The sequence below is a fragment of the Penicillium psychrosexuale genome (genome assembly GCF_028828465.1).
Source record: "Penicillium psychrosexuale strain IBT 29551 chromosome Unknown utg000004l, whole genome shotgun sequence".
In the NCBI taxonomy this organism is placed as follows: domain Eukaryota; kingdom Fungi; phylum Ascomycota; class Eurotiomycetes; order Eurotiales; family Aspergillaceae; genus Penicillium; species Penicillium psychrosexuale.
Genome location: NW_026643189.1, coordinates 5,387,095 through 5,401,251, shown reverse-complemented (window position 1 = coordinate 5,401,251; position 14,157 = coordinate 5,387,095). Strand labels below are relative to the sequence as shown.

The following is a 14,157-nucleotide window of genomic DNA, read 5'->3' as shown; positions in this document are numbered from 1 at the left end:
TTACAGGTGATATAGCATGTCTCAAAATGTTCATATGAGAAATTAATTATCTCCCAAACATGCGAAAATATTCACAATGGCTCCAAGCGACATCTCAAATATATTCAACGATAGTAATCAGCCAATCCAGTAGTACCAGCCTGCAGCACCAATATGCTGCCATAAATCTTATTCTCGGGCTGTACCATCGCCGTACCGACAGGTCCCAAAACCTGGCGGGTATCATGGCCAATACCATCCTCCGAAAGACCCAGCTCAATATTAGAAGAGACACTACGACGACCAACGATAATAATGTTGTTCGCCTTGTTCAAAGTGTGGTTAAGTTCTTCACGCACAGAAACGACAGCCATTTGAGCTGCGTCGCTAATGGTCTCGCTGACCGCAGGTTGGTGGAAGACGACACGCTCTTGAAGCTCTTCTGGCACTGAATCACGCATTGTTTCAAAAAAGACTATGTCGGATTGGGAGCTGGACGCGGGGATCGCACTCGAGCTCGAGGCAGATACTGTAGTCACCACGGCTGTTTTAGTGACATCGCTTCCCAATCCTCCAATCTGAATAACAGTCGCAGTAACCTGATCATTCTGAGCGAGCTGCATGACCATCCGAAGAGCGAAGCGGTCGTCATCGCCGCCAAAGAATGGAAGGACAATGTGGTGAGAGCGACTGCCGGTTGGCTGGCGGGCGAAGATTGAGCCCTGGAGACTCATAGCGCTGGCGGTACGTGAGATCACGGGGCGTTTTGATGAGGCAGAGGATGGACTGTATTCAATTAGGATGCCCACATGGCCGGAAACCCGCTCTAGTATATCAGAAACGAAGCTTGTGTAGGCGCCGTTGGAGAAGCGATTGGCGTCGTCGATGTCTAGTCCGTTGTGGCGGTCGGCTAGTGTTCCGGTCTCGCTCCAGGGGAGAAGGAGCAGATCTGCAGTGTCCTGCTGCGCCATGCCGATGACGGTGTCTGCGTAAGAGTGCTCGGGGACGACAGATACACCAGCCATGAGCGAGAGATCGTGCCAGTCTCCGAAGGCGCGGAAAGTGTTGACCACCGGATCCCACAGCGCATGCTCGCCCGCAGCAGCAACCTTCATGACACTGGAATCACGGTCGGTCAATTCCATCAGCCTAACACCGTGCACCTTAAGTGTGGTGTTTTCGTCCTCTTCTTGGGTAATAGGGTCTTCGACGGTTTCCTCGGTCTGTTTTGGCATCTTTGAGGGGTGAATGCGTGATGACACGGATGCACGTCGCTTTGAACTGAGGAGGGCTGCTACAGTACAGACACCCGAAAGACCATCGAGACGAAGGTAGACGAGGAGCTTACGTACTGGAACGGTCTTCAACTGATCCTTGGCAAGGGCGACGCTGTCGTTGCGGCCATCGTGCTGGATAGGGTTGCCTTCCCAGTCGATCTCCCCGCGTCTCCACCGGTCGACCTTGACCTGGTACCATCTTGGATACAGCAAGGTGGTTAATGGAGTGGTAAGGAATGTGGTGACCAAGGCCATCACGACGAAAATTGTAAACGTGCGAGTGCTCAAAATCTTAGCTTGGAGGCCAATGTTCTATGGTTATTGAATTAGCCTCCATTCGTAATCGGACAATTTCCTGCATGTTGTACTTACTAGCACGATTAATTCCACCAAACCCTTGCAACTCATCAACACACCGATCGAAAAGCTTTCACGCCATAAAAGGCCACAGAGCCGCGATGCAATGGCACCTCCAGTGACTTTCGCAATGAACGCGATGGCGATTACGCCAACCACATAACCCCAGACGATTCCAGAGTCAAGAAGGCCCAGATTGGTGCTCAGACCGGACAAAGTGAAATAAAGTGGCAGGAAAATGACAGCGACCAAATCCTCGACTTTCTCTGTGAGCTTGATGGCAAAGCCGCCTTCGTGTGGGCAGATCAAACCGATGACGAAGCCTCCAAAAATGGCGTGGACACCAATAACCTGCGTGAAGAAGGCTGAAGCCAGAGCGATGAGCAGGGTGAGGGCCACCACCGACTGGCTGGGTCCCTTTTGGAGACTGCCCGTTTTCTCGAGGAAGCGGAGGAACAGTGGGCGGAAAGCGAAAGTCAAAAACAACATGTAGGCAACGCAGACTAGTAACACGTACAGAGCCGTGATTCCACTGCCCGCGTTGACAAGAGCAACACATAGTGCAAGCAGGATCCAGCCCACCACATCATTACCAACGCCAGCGGACAGCACGATAACACCGACCCGGGTTGAGAGTAGCTTCAGCTCAGTAAGGATACGACACAGCACGGGGAAGGCCGTGATGGCCATGGCGATACCGATGAACAGCAGATAGGTACCGAAGGCAATGGGCTTGGTACCAGGATCATCGTGGAACTCATGGTAGAGGCCATATGAAATGGCACAACCCAACCCGAATGGCAAGATCATGCCCGCAGCGGACACGCTCAAAGCGACCCGCCAATTACTGACAAGGAAGCGAAGATCGGTCTCGACACCGACCAAGAAGAGGAAGAGTATAAGCCCCAGATTGGCGACTACATTGAGGCTGGGAATGCTGGCGGTCGGGAAAATCGCATCGGTAAATCCGGGGATGCGACCCATCACCGATGGGCCCAGAACAATTCCCCCGATCACCTCTGCGATCACTCGAGGCTGGCGAAGCTTTGAGAGGGGCCAGTGTATAAGGCGACATAGCACGATGATTATGACGGCCTGCTTGTCAGTTACATTTCTGTTTCCTCGGATGGCGACATAGTTACCTGGATAATAAATAACACCAGTGGATTCTTGGAGTCATAATGGGTTGGGTTGCCGCCCTCGAGGATGCCACCCTGCGGACTGACTGCATTAGTGCTATTGGCCGTAGCTGTCGTGGTCACGTTCGCGGTCGCCATACTGGATAATATCCAGCTTCGGCGGGGAGAACAGGCAGAGGAGATCTTTTAAGTCACGACGTCTCTCCCCAGCCCAAGACAAATGAAAGAGTCAGCCTACGCTAAGACCAGGGCCAATAAGATTTACAGTGCCATGGATCCTTAACGGCTTGGCCTCGCTAGTCCCAACGTGGATTGGTCGAAAGTCAAAATTATTCATTAAATGCGTAAGTCACGTTTCTCTTATTGAGGGAAACAAAGAAAATATCACTGCATGCGGTCGAGGAATGGGCAGTCTCGACGGAGTACATTCCTCTTTTTGCTGTGCACGAACACGATCAGCCCTGAAATAATACAGAGTTTTAATAAACTCCGCTTTTGTTTAAAGTTTCACGTGGTGATGGTGACATGACAGCTCGGGCCTTTGGCGGGGGCAGGTGATCTACCCCGGATTCTTTGCTCCAAATACAACATCCACAGGTCATGACCCTTGGGTAACCCCTTGAGTTCAATATCGTGTATATTTTTGGCCTGTAAAATTAAGAATCCTCATTACAGCGCTTCCAATGTATATTTCAATGATCTATCAAAAACATGAAGCTATTCAGAAATTACCTGGTCACCATGAATTAATTTAAATCGATTCAACCACCAACAATGATAAAAATTTAATTATGAAAACAGCATTTAAATGCCAGCTAGTAGAGAGTGTCTAATTAATCAAATGCGCCGGTATTTAATGCTAGTTATGGCTCAATTGTACAAAGGCTGCAGATTAAAGGTCTCATAGAGATCAAACAAGCCCAATGAAACACCAAGCAAAATGCAAAACTTCCTGATACCATCTAGGAACTGAACCAATCAAGCCTTCTTCGTCTTGGCCTTGGAGGTTCGCACTCTGAATAGGTAATAGAGCGTAATAGCAGCAAAAATATTGAAAAAGAAATAACACCAGAAGATCCCATAGTTTCGCCAGCGATGAACCCACTCAATCTTCCTCGCAGCAAGATACTGATCCGCCGAGCTGAGAGAACAGTACTCACAGCCAGACGTAGCATTGTAATTGGCAAGTGTCCCGGCCGCAGTTTCGAGGTACTTCTCCATATACTGGAAGCAGGTCTGACCAGCAGGCGGATCAAAGACACTCATCTCCGCAGCATTGCACTCCACCGGGCGGCCATGGAGCGCTGTAGCGCTGATACCGCCGATGTAGTAGGTAAACGGCGAGACGCGGTACATGAAGATCCAGAAACGGGGCAGATCATCGGGAGGCTGCATCACGCCGTTGAAGATGAAAGAAAGACCGAACATCAGTGTGGCGACCATAGCTGCGAGTGCAGGCTCGGGGATTGCGCAGACGACCAGCTGTGCCATGCTTGCGGCGTAGATGTAGAATTGGACGATGAATAGCATGATCAGCGCGCGGCGCTCGGAGTCCTGGTCGGCGCCGAAGACGCACCAGTAGAAGCAGGCCCAGGAGCAGACGCCGAGGCAGACTTGGAAGGGGATTTCGACGAACATCTGGGAGAGGATGAAGACTTTCCAGGAGTAGATGCGGGATGGGCGTTCGCGGACTTCGTAGAGGGAGCGCTGGAGGACGAACTTGGGCATGATCTGGTTGACAAGTGTGTTGAAAATTGTGCACAGAAGGAAAATACTGAAGAGCACGTTTTGGAAGCCTTGTTGGGTATTGTCTGATTTCCAGAACGAGAAGCCGATGAATAATCCAGACACAATACCCAAGATAAATTTGGAGTAGACGTATTCTGGCTGACGGTAGTACTGCTGGAAGACTCGTTCAAGAACATAGTACAGCTGGCTCCTGAGTGGCATGGCGAACTCGGAGTTGTCGTCGTCAAATTCGTCAGGCCCGTCCAGTGAAGGTCGATAAGCAGACTGTTTGGAATCGTTATGAAGTCGTTCGACTTCAGCCTGTACCTCTTCATACTCCGGGCTCTTGTTCCAGGCCGCAACCCAGTCGATTGGGCAAGAATCGCCAGCAACCATTTCCAAGATGTATTCTGCGGGGTTCTCGAATTTCTCACACGGTCGGGCGCCGTTGTTCTCGAAGTAATTCAAAAGGGTGGAAGATTGATTTCCGATGTCGCCAAAGTAGACGGTCTTTCCTCCCTTCGCAAGGAAGAGCAAACGATCGAAGGTTTGGAACAACTGCGCGCTAGGCTGGTGGATCGTCGCAAGGACAGCCTGGCCGTGATCTGCAAGTCTTCTGAGGAATTGACAAATAGTCCAAGAGCTTTGAGAGTCAAGACCGCTGGTAGGTTCGTCGAGGAAGATAAGCAGGGTAGGTTTCGCAGCAAGTTCAACACCAATGCTAAGCAGCTTCCTTTGCTCGACGTTGAGACCCTCTCCCAGGCTTCCCACCACCGCTTCGGCGAAATCTTCCATGCCAAGGACTTTGATAACTTGTTCGACGTACTCATACTTCTCATGCTTGGTAACCTTCTGGGGCTGACGAAGCATAGCACTGAAACGCAAAGCTTCTCTCACAGTGGTGGTGTCGAGATGAAGATCTTGCTGTTGCACATATCCAGTCCGACGGGGGAAGTTTGCCGCAAGGGTCTTGCCGTTCACGAAGATATCACCAGAGACAACACCGATAGAGACTCTCTGCGCAAGAACATCAAGAAGCGTTGTCTTTCCAGCTCCAGAAACACCCATCAAGGCAGTCAGACTACCAGGCTTGACCCAGCCATTGACGTTGTCCAAGAGTCGTCGGGTGCCCTCCTTCACGGGGATATCGTAGTTGAGGGAGTTCCATGACAGAATGTCCTTTTGTTCGGGTAAACGGATGGTGTCATTGGTCATCTGGAGCTCGAGCTTGTTGACCTCCTGGGTTCCAAGCTCGATGCTGTGACCTTCCTGTAGATACTTGGGCGCATGTCCAGGGCGGAAAACCAGGGCCTCAGCCTTTGACTTGTCATCAGTAAGGTACTCTGTCGCAATCAAGTAAAGTGCATTGAGGGCGATAAAAAAGCCGATGAGAATTCCGTAGTTCCGCCACAAATGAGAGTGCTTGTACTCGTAGTTTGCTTCAATGAAAGCATCCCCAGATACAGTTCGTTGACCGGCGACTGCACCGACAGTGGAGCAGATAAAGGACGTCCCAGTTCCATAACTCGGGATGAATGCGGAACAGTCAAATGTTCGACCATGGAATTCATTGGCCACGAGCGCTTCGAATGTATAGTAGATCGGGCTGATCCACCGGATCCACGAAAGCCAAGGATGCATATATGGCTGTGGGAGAGTAAATCCGGTATAGACGACAATGCAGAGCACAAGCACACCGGCAATCGCCATGGCCTGTCCAACAGATTTGGTCAAGGCACCGACACTGCGGAACAAGCCAGACATGGTCAGAACAGCAGTGAGCAAGAATAGGTAGTGGATGAAGAAAGCTCCCGCTTCACGGCGCAGGTTTGCCATGAAGTAGAGGACCACTGTGAAGATTGAGATTCGTATGATCTTGATCGGCAAATCGATGATGAGGCTGGCTAGTGCTTCAGTGAACGGGTGGACAAATGCATACCCAGCTTGCTTTTCGACAACGGGGCGCTGGGCATAGAGTTGGAGGATTTCGTTGATCGTAAGAATGGCATTCATAAGCACAGCAAAGTACATCACTGCGCCCTTTTGAAAGAAGAAATTGGGGGTGTCAGGAGTATTATAGAAGATGGATCCAATGATCAGAGATAGAATGATCTGAACAATAACCGGTGCCATGGCTGTTGGAAGATCTTGAAGCATTCGCTGGTAGGCTCTGTGTATGCAAAGCCGCACCTGCATAGGGATGGAGAGCAGAAAGGGGCTGCGAGCTCGAGTGTGGCGAGCTTGCTGCTCTTTGTGGCTTTCCATGAATCTTTTCTTTTCGTCGACATTTGGGTGATGTTCACGTTCGAATTCGGAAATTTCCTTGTGTAAGAGCTGGTACTCCGGGCTCTTTTTCCAATACTCGGAAAACTCCTTCGCTGTGCGGGGGACCTTGCCTTCCATGCCAGGCCGTGCCGTGCGTTCTGCTGGGTTGGTGATTGCAGTCAAAAAGTCACCACTGACTTGGCGCTCAAGTCTCTGCCATCCCATGTCTTGGAAATAGGAAACTGCACGCTCTCTGGGTCCATAGTAGATCTGGTATCCTTCGTATAAAAGAACCACCTTGTCGAAAAGATCATACATCGACTGTGATGCTTGGTAGGCGGCAATGGCATGGCAGGATTGCCCCATATCAGCCGAAAGGCGCAATGATCTCACGAATTTTAGAGCAGATGCGGCATCTAGACCACGGGTGCTGTTGTCCCATGCTCCGATGCGACAGCGAGCCAAGAACATCTCGGCAATACTGACTCGCTTTCTCTCGCCTCCGCTGACACCTCGTACAAAATTGTTGCCCACCTTGGTGTTGTAGACGTGAGACAATCCAAAGACGGACAGGACAACCTGGGTGATTGTCTCAACGTATTCATTGCGGGTCACACCCTTTAGGCGTTGTTGGGGTGCACGAGCATGGGCGGCGAATGTGAGGGTCTGACCTACGGTCAAGTGGGGGAAATGTAGGTCGACCTCCTTGTTGTATGCGACGTCTCCTCGGTGATGTTTGATCATATCTTCAAATGCAATTCCTTTGTAATGGATTGAACTTTCAGGCCCCACGGTCAAACCCCCAAGGTGTCCACAGATAGTCTTCAGGAATGTCGTGCATCCACTTCCAGGTCGACCCAGCACAAGAAGGAGCTCTCCTCCCTGGAGTAAGCCATCGAAGTTGCGGAGAATTTGTCTTGGTGGTGAGGTATGCCCAGTCAAAGCTCTGGTTGCAGCTCGGAAGGGGACTCTCAAACTGGAAGTGAGGGTTTCCTGGTATTGTAGAGCGGAGCCAGAGCCATGTATGGATAGATTGGAGAATACCACGCCTTGATTGAGAATATCGATGCCTGAATCGTTGACCTGGTCCAGTACCATTTGCGCCCATCGGCGATGATCGAATCGAGGATTGGTGGGATCGAGGTATGGGGGAATACCTTCTTTTGTGCTGGCCGATCTTGAAAGCTGTTGGCCGATTTTGCTAGAGGCAATGCGAGTCAAGGTCTGTTGTTCTCGCTCCTCTAGTATAGTTCCAGTGCGTTCCGTGATTGGAGCGAACTCGGGATCACCATAGTCCTCCATGGCGAGGAATGGACCAATGTGTATGTTTGTGTATAATTTTGAGCTCCTGGGAGCATCGGGCATGCCCAACCCTTTTAACCAAATCATCCCATCGGTAAACGGACAAGGAAGCCACCGAAGCCACCGAAGTATCCATATTTATTTCATCGGGATGGAGGCTTTCCGATGTATAACGGAGGGACGGACTCCGTTTCACCGAAAGCTTCTACTATTCTAGTGGAGCTTAGGTATATCCATAGCCTATAGGTACCTGCCTATTATTAGTATTGAGAAGTTTTCTCGTCTGATCGATGATTCTCATTGAAAAGAGATACGGCAGAAATACAAAAAAGCCGGTTTGGTTGCATCATACTGCATTGCATGCCTGTCAAATATCTACAAGTCACCTGCGCCTCCGTTCAGGATCTCATTATTATTATACTCCGTGCTCCGTACAGAGTACACGGATAGATATTATCTTCAAATACTCCAATTCGGGTTTTGAAACAGTTTACGACGACAATAATTGAGTCTGAGTGGAGCCCTCGCTGAATATCCATCCCGACCCCGAGCGTAAAGGAGGTATCGGTGATTAGGGGTGTCCCTTATCTCCATGGTCTTTTTTGCAGTGTTTGCACTGTTTGCAATGTTTGCGGTGTCTGTCATGTCTGCATCTTGGCTTAGAGACATCATATCATTTCGTCACCCAGCGCTAGACTCGATCGTTGCTTGATATGAATAAGAACCTACTTGTTTACAATGGACAATTACTTACCTCCCGGACTATCGAGTGCAATGAAGAATTCTGGAGTTGCCAATCCCAGGCCAATGCTTATTTTATATCAGTGCTAAAACTTTTTTGTTGACTATTCTTCATAATCACCCAGTCCGCGAATGACTGGCAGGTCACTGTAAGATTGCATCTGTTGACTGCGTCCAAAGGCCGTCACTAGACACACTTTAAGTCTTCCTGGGACCTCATGCTTCGAGAACTTTTGATACATCTCTGCGATGTTCTCGAATTCGTCCACATACGTGAACATCCACGACGTATCTAGTTTACCCTCCACCACCAGATCCATTAAGAACGGATAATACTGCGCCTGGTCAGTCATGAATTTCAAACCAGAAGAAAAGAAAACCTACCTTTTGGGGCCACGTTTGACCTCCACGGACTGTCAGAGCCTTCTGCATCAATGGCCCGATCGGGAAATCATGCGTCGTGGAAAAGAAGTCCCCAACCAATGCTACGTTACCACCCTTACGGGTCGCCTTGATCATTGCCGATAATGTATCACTACTATCCCTCTCGAACCCAATCGCCCCCATAGCCGAATACTCATGTTTCTGCGAAGTACGATGCCCACTAGCCTCAATAGACTGATCAAGGCCGTGGTTCTGAAGCGACAGAATGTACTCCGCCACGTCCGGATGACCATCCACATTAACAGGGATCATGCCAAAGTCCTCTGCAATCTGGAGTCGCGCCACATCGTTATCCATGCCATAGACCTTTTTCGCCCCACGGAGCTTCGCCAGTCGCTGCGTAGCGAGGCCAATAGGCCCACAGCCCCATACACCCACCACATCGCCATCCTGCACCTCAGCCAATTCCAGCGCATGCCAAGCGGTGGTCACGACATTCGTCAAACCCAGTAGCTTCTGCGCATCGACATCGTCCGGCGCCCGGACACACGATAAGTCGGCATGCGGCACGCGGCAGTATTCCGCCTGGTCACCTGGATACCCGCCACACAGCCGGCTGTAGCCCAGCTTCCCACCGAGACGGTGGCCGTACGTGGCTTCCATATTCGGGGATGGGTTTGTGTTGTCGCAGAGCGAATACTCCTGTCGCTGGCAATAACTGCAGGTGCCGCATGAGATGACGGGTAGGATGATGACCCGGTCACCGGGTTTGAGGGTCTTGACGTCCGGCCCGACCTCTTCTACAATGCCGATGGCTTCTTGGCCGAGAATGTCCCCTTTTTCCATTGCGTCTTTGAGCTCGCCTTCGTAGAGGTGGATGTCGGAACCGGAGATCGTGCAGTGGGTGATTTGGACAATGGCATCGCTGGGGTCGGTGACCTTGGGCTTGGGTACGAGTCCCACTTCGATTTTTCGTGTGCCCATCCACTGCGCTGCCTTCATCACTTCCGTGGGGTGCGGCGTGTATGCCGTGCTGCGTTGTATTAGATTGAGGCTGGCTGTGTGCGGAGGCATTTCTTACCTGGGCATTATGGCCGCCATAGTTGTGAGTAGTAGTCAATTGCCAACTCGAAAAATATTAGTTCGAATGAGTATCGAGGGGACTTATTGACTGGCTGTTGATACTGTCGACGTATAGTCGTTTGCTCCAATTGTTGAAGATTGAGCTATGGTAGACTTGGAGCAATGGCAAATTAACATCAAGATGATGCCACCAGGAGTGGCCAGAAAGTCATAGAGTTGCCATGAATGGTCATCTGATTTCTCGGTCCTATGGTTTTTCAGAAGACATATCCGAGCCGGAAACTAAGGCCGGCTATCAACACCTAACGGTTAAGGCAAAGATCAGTATAGAGTCAATAACATTGCAGTTAGGGTATCTCGATCTCAACTGGCTTTAACCACACTATTTAAATTTAAAAGTACATTTGTTCAGCATTGGTTCAATCTCATACATACACTGGTGAGAACAATGTACAGGATCATTTCGATGTTGGCAGGGATAACAAGTCAATGCATCGTATTCATGCGAAAAGAAAATAGGATATCTTAAAAAGAAGAACCGGCATCTTTATTCGCCCGCTGAGCAAAGGACTTGGGCAGTTTGGTTAACTGGCCGCTGGCCATAATGTCCCCCGAATCACTCTCGCTCCTGCTATCATCGCCAGACTCAGATTTGCCGGAGCTAGGCACCTCGTATACATTACTGGGGCGATCTCGGGCAGACTTCGGCTCAGGTCGCAGCTTAGCAGCCATTTCCTGTTGTTGGCTGCTAAGGATATCCTTGAGTGTTGGATTCGTTTTCTTTGCAACAACTGCCCGAGGTGTGGACTTTTGCGCCTCCAGCTTCTGTTCACAGGCTTTCAGTTCATTACGCAAGGTATCAAGTCGGTCGCGGAGTGACTTTCGCCTAACCATTGCGAGCCTAGAGTTGGCTAATTTCTGCAAGAGTTCCTGCATCTCAGTTAAAATGAAAGTAAGCTTGGGATCAAAGGCTTTCCCAAGCTTGCGCTTTATTTCTTCTTCCTCCTCCCTTTCCCTTTTCTTTTGTTTTGTCTCCTCGGCCCTAGAGTGTGCCTTAGCCTTCTTTTCGATCTCAATTTCCCGGGTCAACTGGTCGATATCAAAGCCGGGCGGGTAGACCACTTGACTACTGGATGGTATTTCCTGAACATGCCCGGAAGCGGATTTGGGTGTTTGGTTATCGTCATTGGTCTTAGGCGTGGCTTGGCTAGGTTTGGAGGTCGAAGGTGTTCCCAGAGTAGATTTGACATTGGGCGTGGGCGTCTGTTGAGTAGAATTTGCCTTATGTGTAGCCTTCCGTGGGGTAGGGTTGTTGGTAGTGGAGGTGGATGTGCTAATCGCAGTCTCGCGCGGAGTGGAGCGTGGAGCGGGATTCAAGCTAGAAGCAAGTTCCTCTCCTTCGGCGAAAGACACGGATCGCCTCTCCGTTGCCGGGGAATCCTTACCACGGATAGCGGATTGCAGCTTTTTTGTTCTGTCAATCGCAGGAGTATGTTTGTTAACAGCAGTTAAAGAAGACTCATCAGTAACAGAAACTTTGCCACTTGGGAAAAGTGGCCCACCGAGTGTCTGCTGGGTAGGTGTTACGTTTGATTCTTGTAGGCTGACGGGCTGCTTGCTAGGAGGGCTCTGCGTAATTCCCAGCCCAATTCCAGATCGAGGAGGTTTAGGAGGCGCTTTGTTCTCCTCTCGAACACTGGCTTGTCGAGCTGGGCTCGAGAAAGAAGGCGCACGGGATCGTCTGCGAAGTGGACTCGTTTGGGCAGGTGGCGGTTTCGATGGGGACTGCCGAGCCTGTTCAGAGGCCACAATGGCCGCGGGCACGGACACAGGAGGGGTAGATGTTGGCCGCGTCGAGGGATAGGCCTGTCCTTGGCGAGCTTCTTTGACCGACGTTGGCTCTTCGGAGGCCTGCTTTCGCTTGCGAGATCGATTCTCATGGGTTGTACCGTTTGTTGTTGACATCGCGAGATCCAGATCTGAGGACTGGAAGCTCCCGGGAATCACAGGCTCTTCCATCTGTGAATCGCCCTCTAGATCAATCACATCCCCAGTGATCGGATTCGAGTTATCAATTTGAGACGTGATAGGTCCATTCTCTTCGCTGGCGTCAGAGTCCGAGTCAGACTCGGACTCAGAGCTATCAGAGCTACCAGAGCTACCAGAGCTATCAGAGCTGTCAGAAGTGTCAGAAGTGTCAGAAATAGTCTGATATTCTGTTTTCCTCTGATCCTGCTCGGCGTTCTTCTTTTTCTCCGCTTCGACCTTGTCATCCTCGCTGTCACTCTCCTCTTCGTCCGACTCCTCACTGGAGGTCTCGACCACAGTTTCCGCTTGAGATTTCTGCGGGTGGGATACAATCCTAGCCACTGTCGCCAGATGCCCTTGTGCGTTGACTCCATTGGTCATGTCCGACTTGGATGGTATTTTCACGTTATGTTGCGGAGCAGACTCTGGTGCCACGTCAGTCGAGCTCGCGGTAGCTTCCTTGGTAGATTGTGTTTGTTGGTGGGGAATGATATGGTTAGGCGCCGACGACATGGGTGGGGATTCAGCGTCGTCAGGGATTTGCGTGATTGTTCGCTTAGCTGTACTACTCGCAATGGGTAACTTTACGAGCCTTTGCGGATTAGGTTGCAGTGGTGACCCAGCAGCTACAGGTGCAGCTGTAGGCTGGGATCTAGCGCTGGATGCTCGTCGTTCGGCTGGTGATGGAGACTCGCCCAGCTCCTCGCTTTCGTGCCTGGGAGGCGGCGTGCCAGCAATTGTAGGGCCTACGGACTTCGCTGGTAGCTGAGGGGTAGAGCGGTTGCCGGTTTCAACAGAAGAAAGAGGTAAATCGCGATGGCGGTGTTCAACAGGTGACTTCCGAGCCGAGACACGAGGGGTATTATTGGGCGATCCAGACGAATTTTCCCATTGGGTGTGATCTTGGGAAAGATATTGAGAGTGACCGCGCGAGGATTGGCCGTTGCTCTCCTCATCTTCTTCCTGGATGGCAGGGAATTGGGCTTCCATGGCTTCCTTCTTAGCCTCCATGGCGCGCTTGCGTTTGTAGGCAACAATAGCAGCATCCCAATCCTGCTCGACAGAGGGGAATCGCTCCGGGGCAGCCGCGGCAGGCTTTTGAAGAACGCGAACGGAGCCACGCTGGTCAAGGCCATCGGCGCGAGCTTTCCCGTAGTCGACCCAGACATCCGCAACAGTCAGCTCGGGATAAAGATCGAGGTCCTCCTTCGTATCGTCGAGAATCTTTTTGATCGAAAGCGATCTATCAACCAACAACAACGTTAGCAACTGAAATTCGACAGACTAGATAAGTTTCTCATCAAGTATATGAACACTCACTCCAGCTCTGGGTGGAGCTTTCCCCAATGCTCTTGAATCATGTCCGCAAGTCCGCCGAGCGAAACCTCTTCGGGGTGCTCAAGGACAAGCAAGAAAACACCAGGTTTCTTCAATGTCGGTTCCTGGCTGGAGTCATCGTTGGTAGTCTTTCGTGCGTCAGGCAAGGTCCTGCCGTAGCTGGAGCTCGAGTTCAGCTGATCCGGCGGGAAGACTTTGATTGAAAGTCGGAGGAACACCATTGCGCCAGATGATAGAATAGGCAGTAGATGAATAAGCAGCTAATGGTTTTGATTGGAGCAATGGCGCGTGAGGGGAGGGAGGTTGATAAAGGCCGGTAGAGCTGGGGAGGAAGAGCAATTAATGGTAAGGAGCAAATGAGCAAAGACGAATTTATCAGACACACATGTCCTCTCAAAGAGACAAGGTGCCAAACACCAAACGGAATGGTGCAGGGTGAGTGGGTGGGAGGGAGAAGAAAAGCGGAAGAAACTGACGCGAAGTAGTAATTGTCCAGCTCCACTTAGTTAACTAGTACTAGTCAATTGGTTATCTGC

General features: G+C 50.7%; 4 protein-coding genes across 4 annotated transcripts; all 4 read right to left on the bottom strand.

Annotated features, from left to right (window-relative positions):
* Nucleotides 1–104: 104 nt before the first annotated feature.
* Nucleotides 105–2,890, bottom strand: N7518_007937 (Kha1p; the record flags this gene model as incomplete). The annotated part of the gene is made up of 3 exons (XM_057188864.1): nucleotides 105–1,568; nucleotides 1,629–2,708; nucleotides 2,756–2,890. The coding sequence occupies 3 exons, from the start codon at nucleotides 2,888–2,890 to the stop codon at nucleotides 105–107; spliced, it is 2,679 nt and encodes an 892-aa protein (XP_057040567.1).
* An 840-nt stretch (nucleotides 2,891–3,730) lies between these two features.
* N7518_007936 (uncharacterized protein) lies at nucleotides 3,731–8,047 on the bottom strand (the record flags this gene model as incomplete). Its single annotated transcript, XM_057188863.1, has 1 exon — nucleotides 3,731–8,047. One exon carries the CDS (start codon nucleotides 8,045–8,047, stop codon nucleotides 3,731–3,733), a length of 4,317 nt encoding a protein of 1,438 aa, XP_057040566.1.
* Nucleotides 8,048–8,892: 845 nt separating this feature from the next.
* On the bottom strand, nucleotides 8,893–10,273 carry N7518_007935 (putative formaldehyde dehydrogenase; the record flags this gene model as incomplete). Its single annotated transcript, XM_057188862.1, has 3 exons — nucleotides 8,893–9,123; nucleotides 9,173–10,205; nucleotides 10,254–10,273. The coding sequence occupies 3 exons, from the start codon at nucleotides 10,271–10,273 to the stop codon at nucleotides 8,893–8,895; spliced, it is 1,284 nt and encodes a 427-aa protein (XP_057040565.1).
* A 507-nt stretch (nucleotides 10,274–10,780) lies between these two features.
* N7518_007934 (uncharacterized protein) lies at nucleotides 10,781–13,842 on the bottom strand (the record flags this gene model as incomplete). The annotated part of the gene is made up of 2 exons (XM_057188861.1): nucleotides 10,781–13,526; nucleotides 13,604–13,842. The coding sequence occupies 2 exons, from the start codon at nucleotides 13,840–13,842 to the stop codon at nucleotides 10,781–10,783; spliced, it is 2,985 nt and encodes a 994-aa protein (XP_057040564.1).
* Between the last annotated feature and the right edge of the window lie 315 nt (nucleotides 13,843–14,157).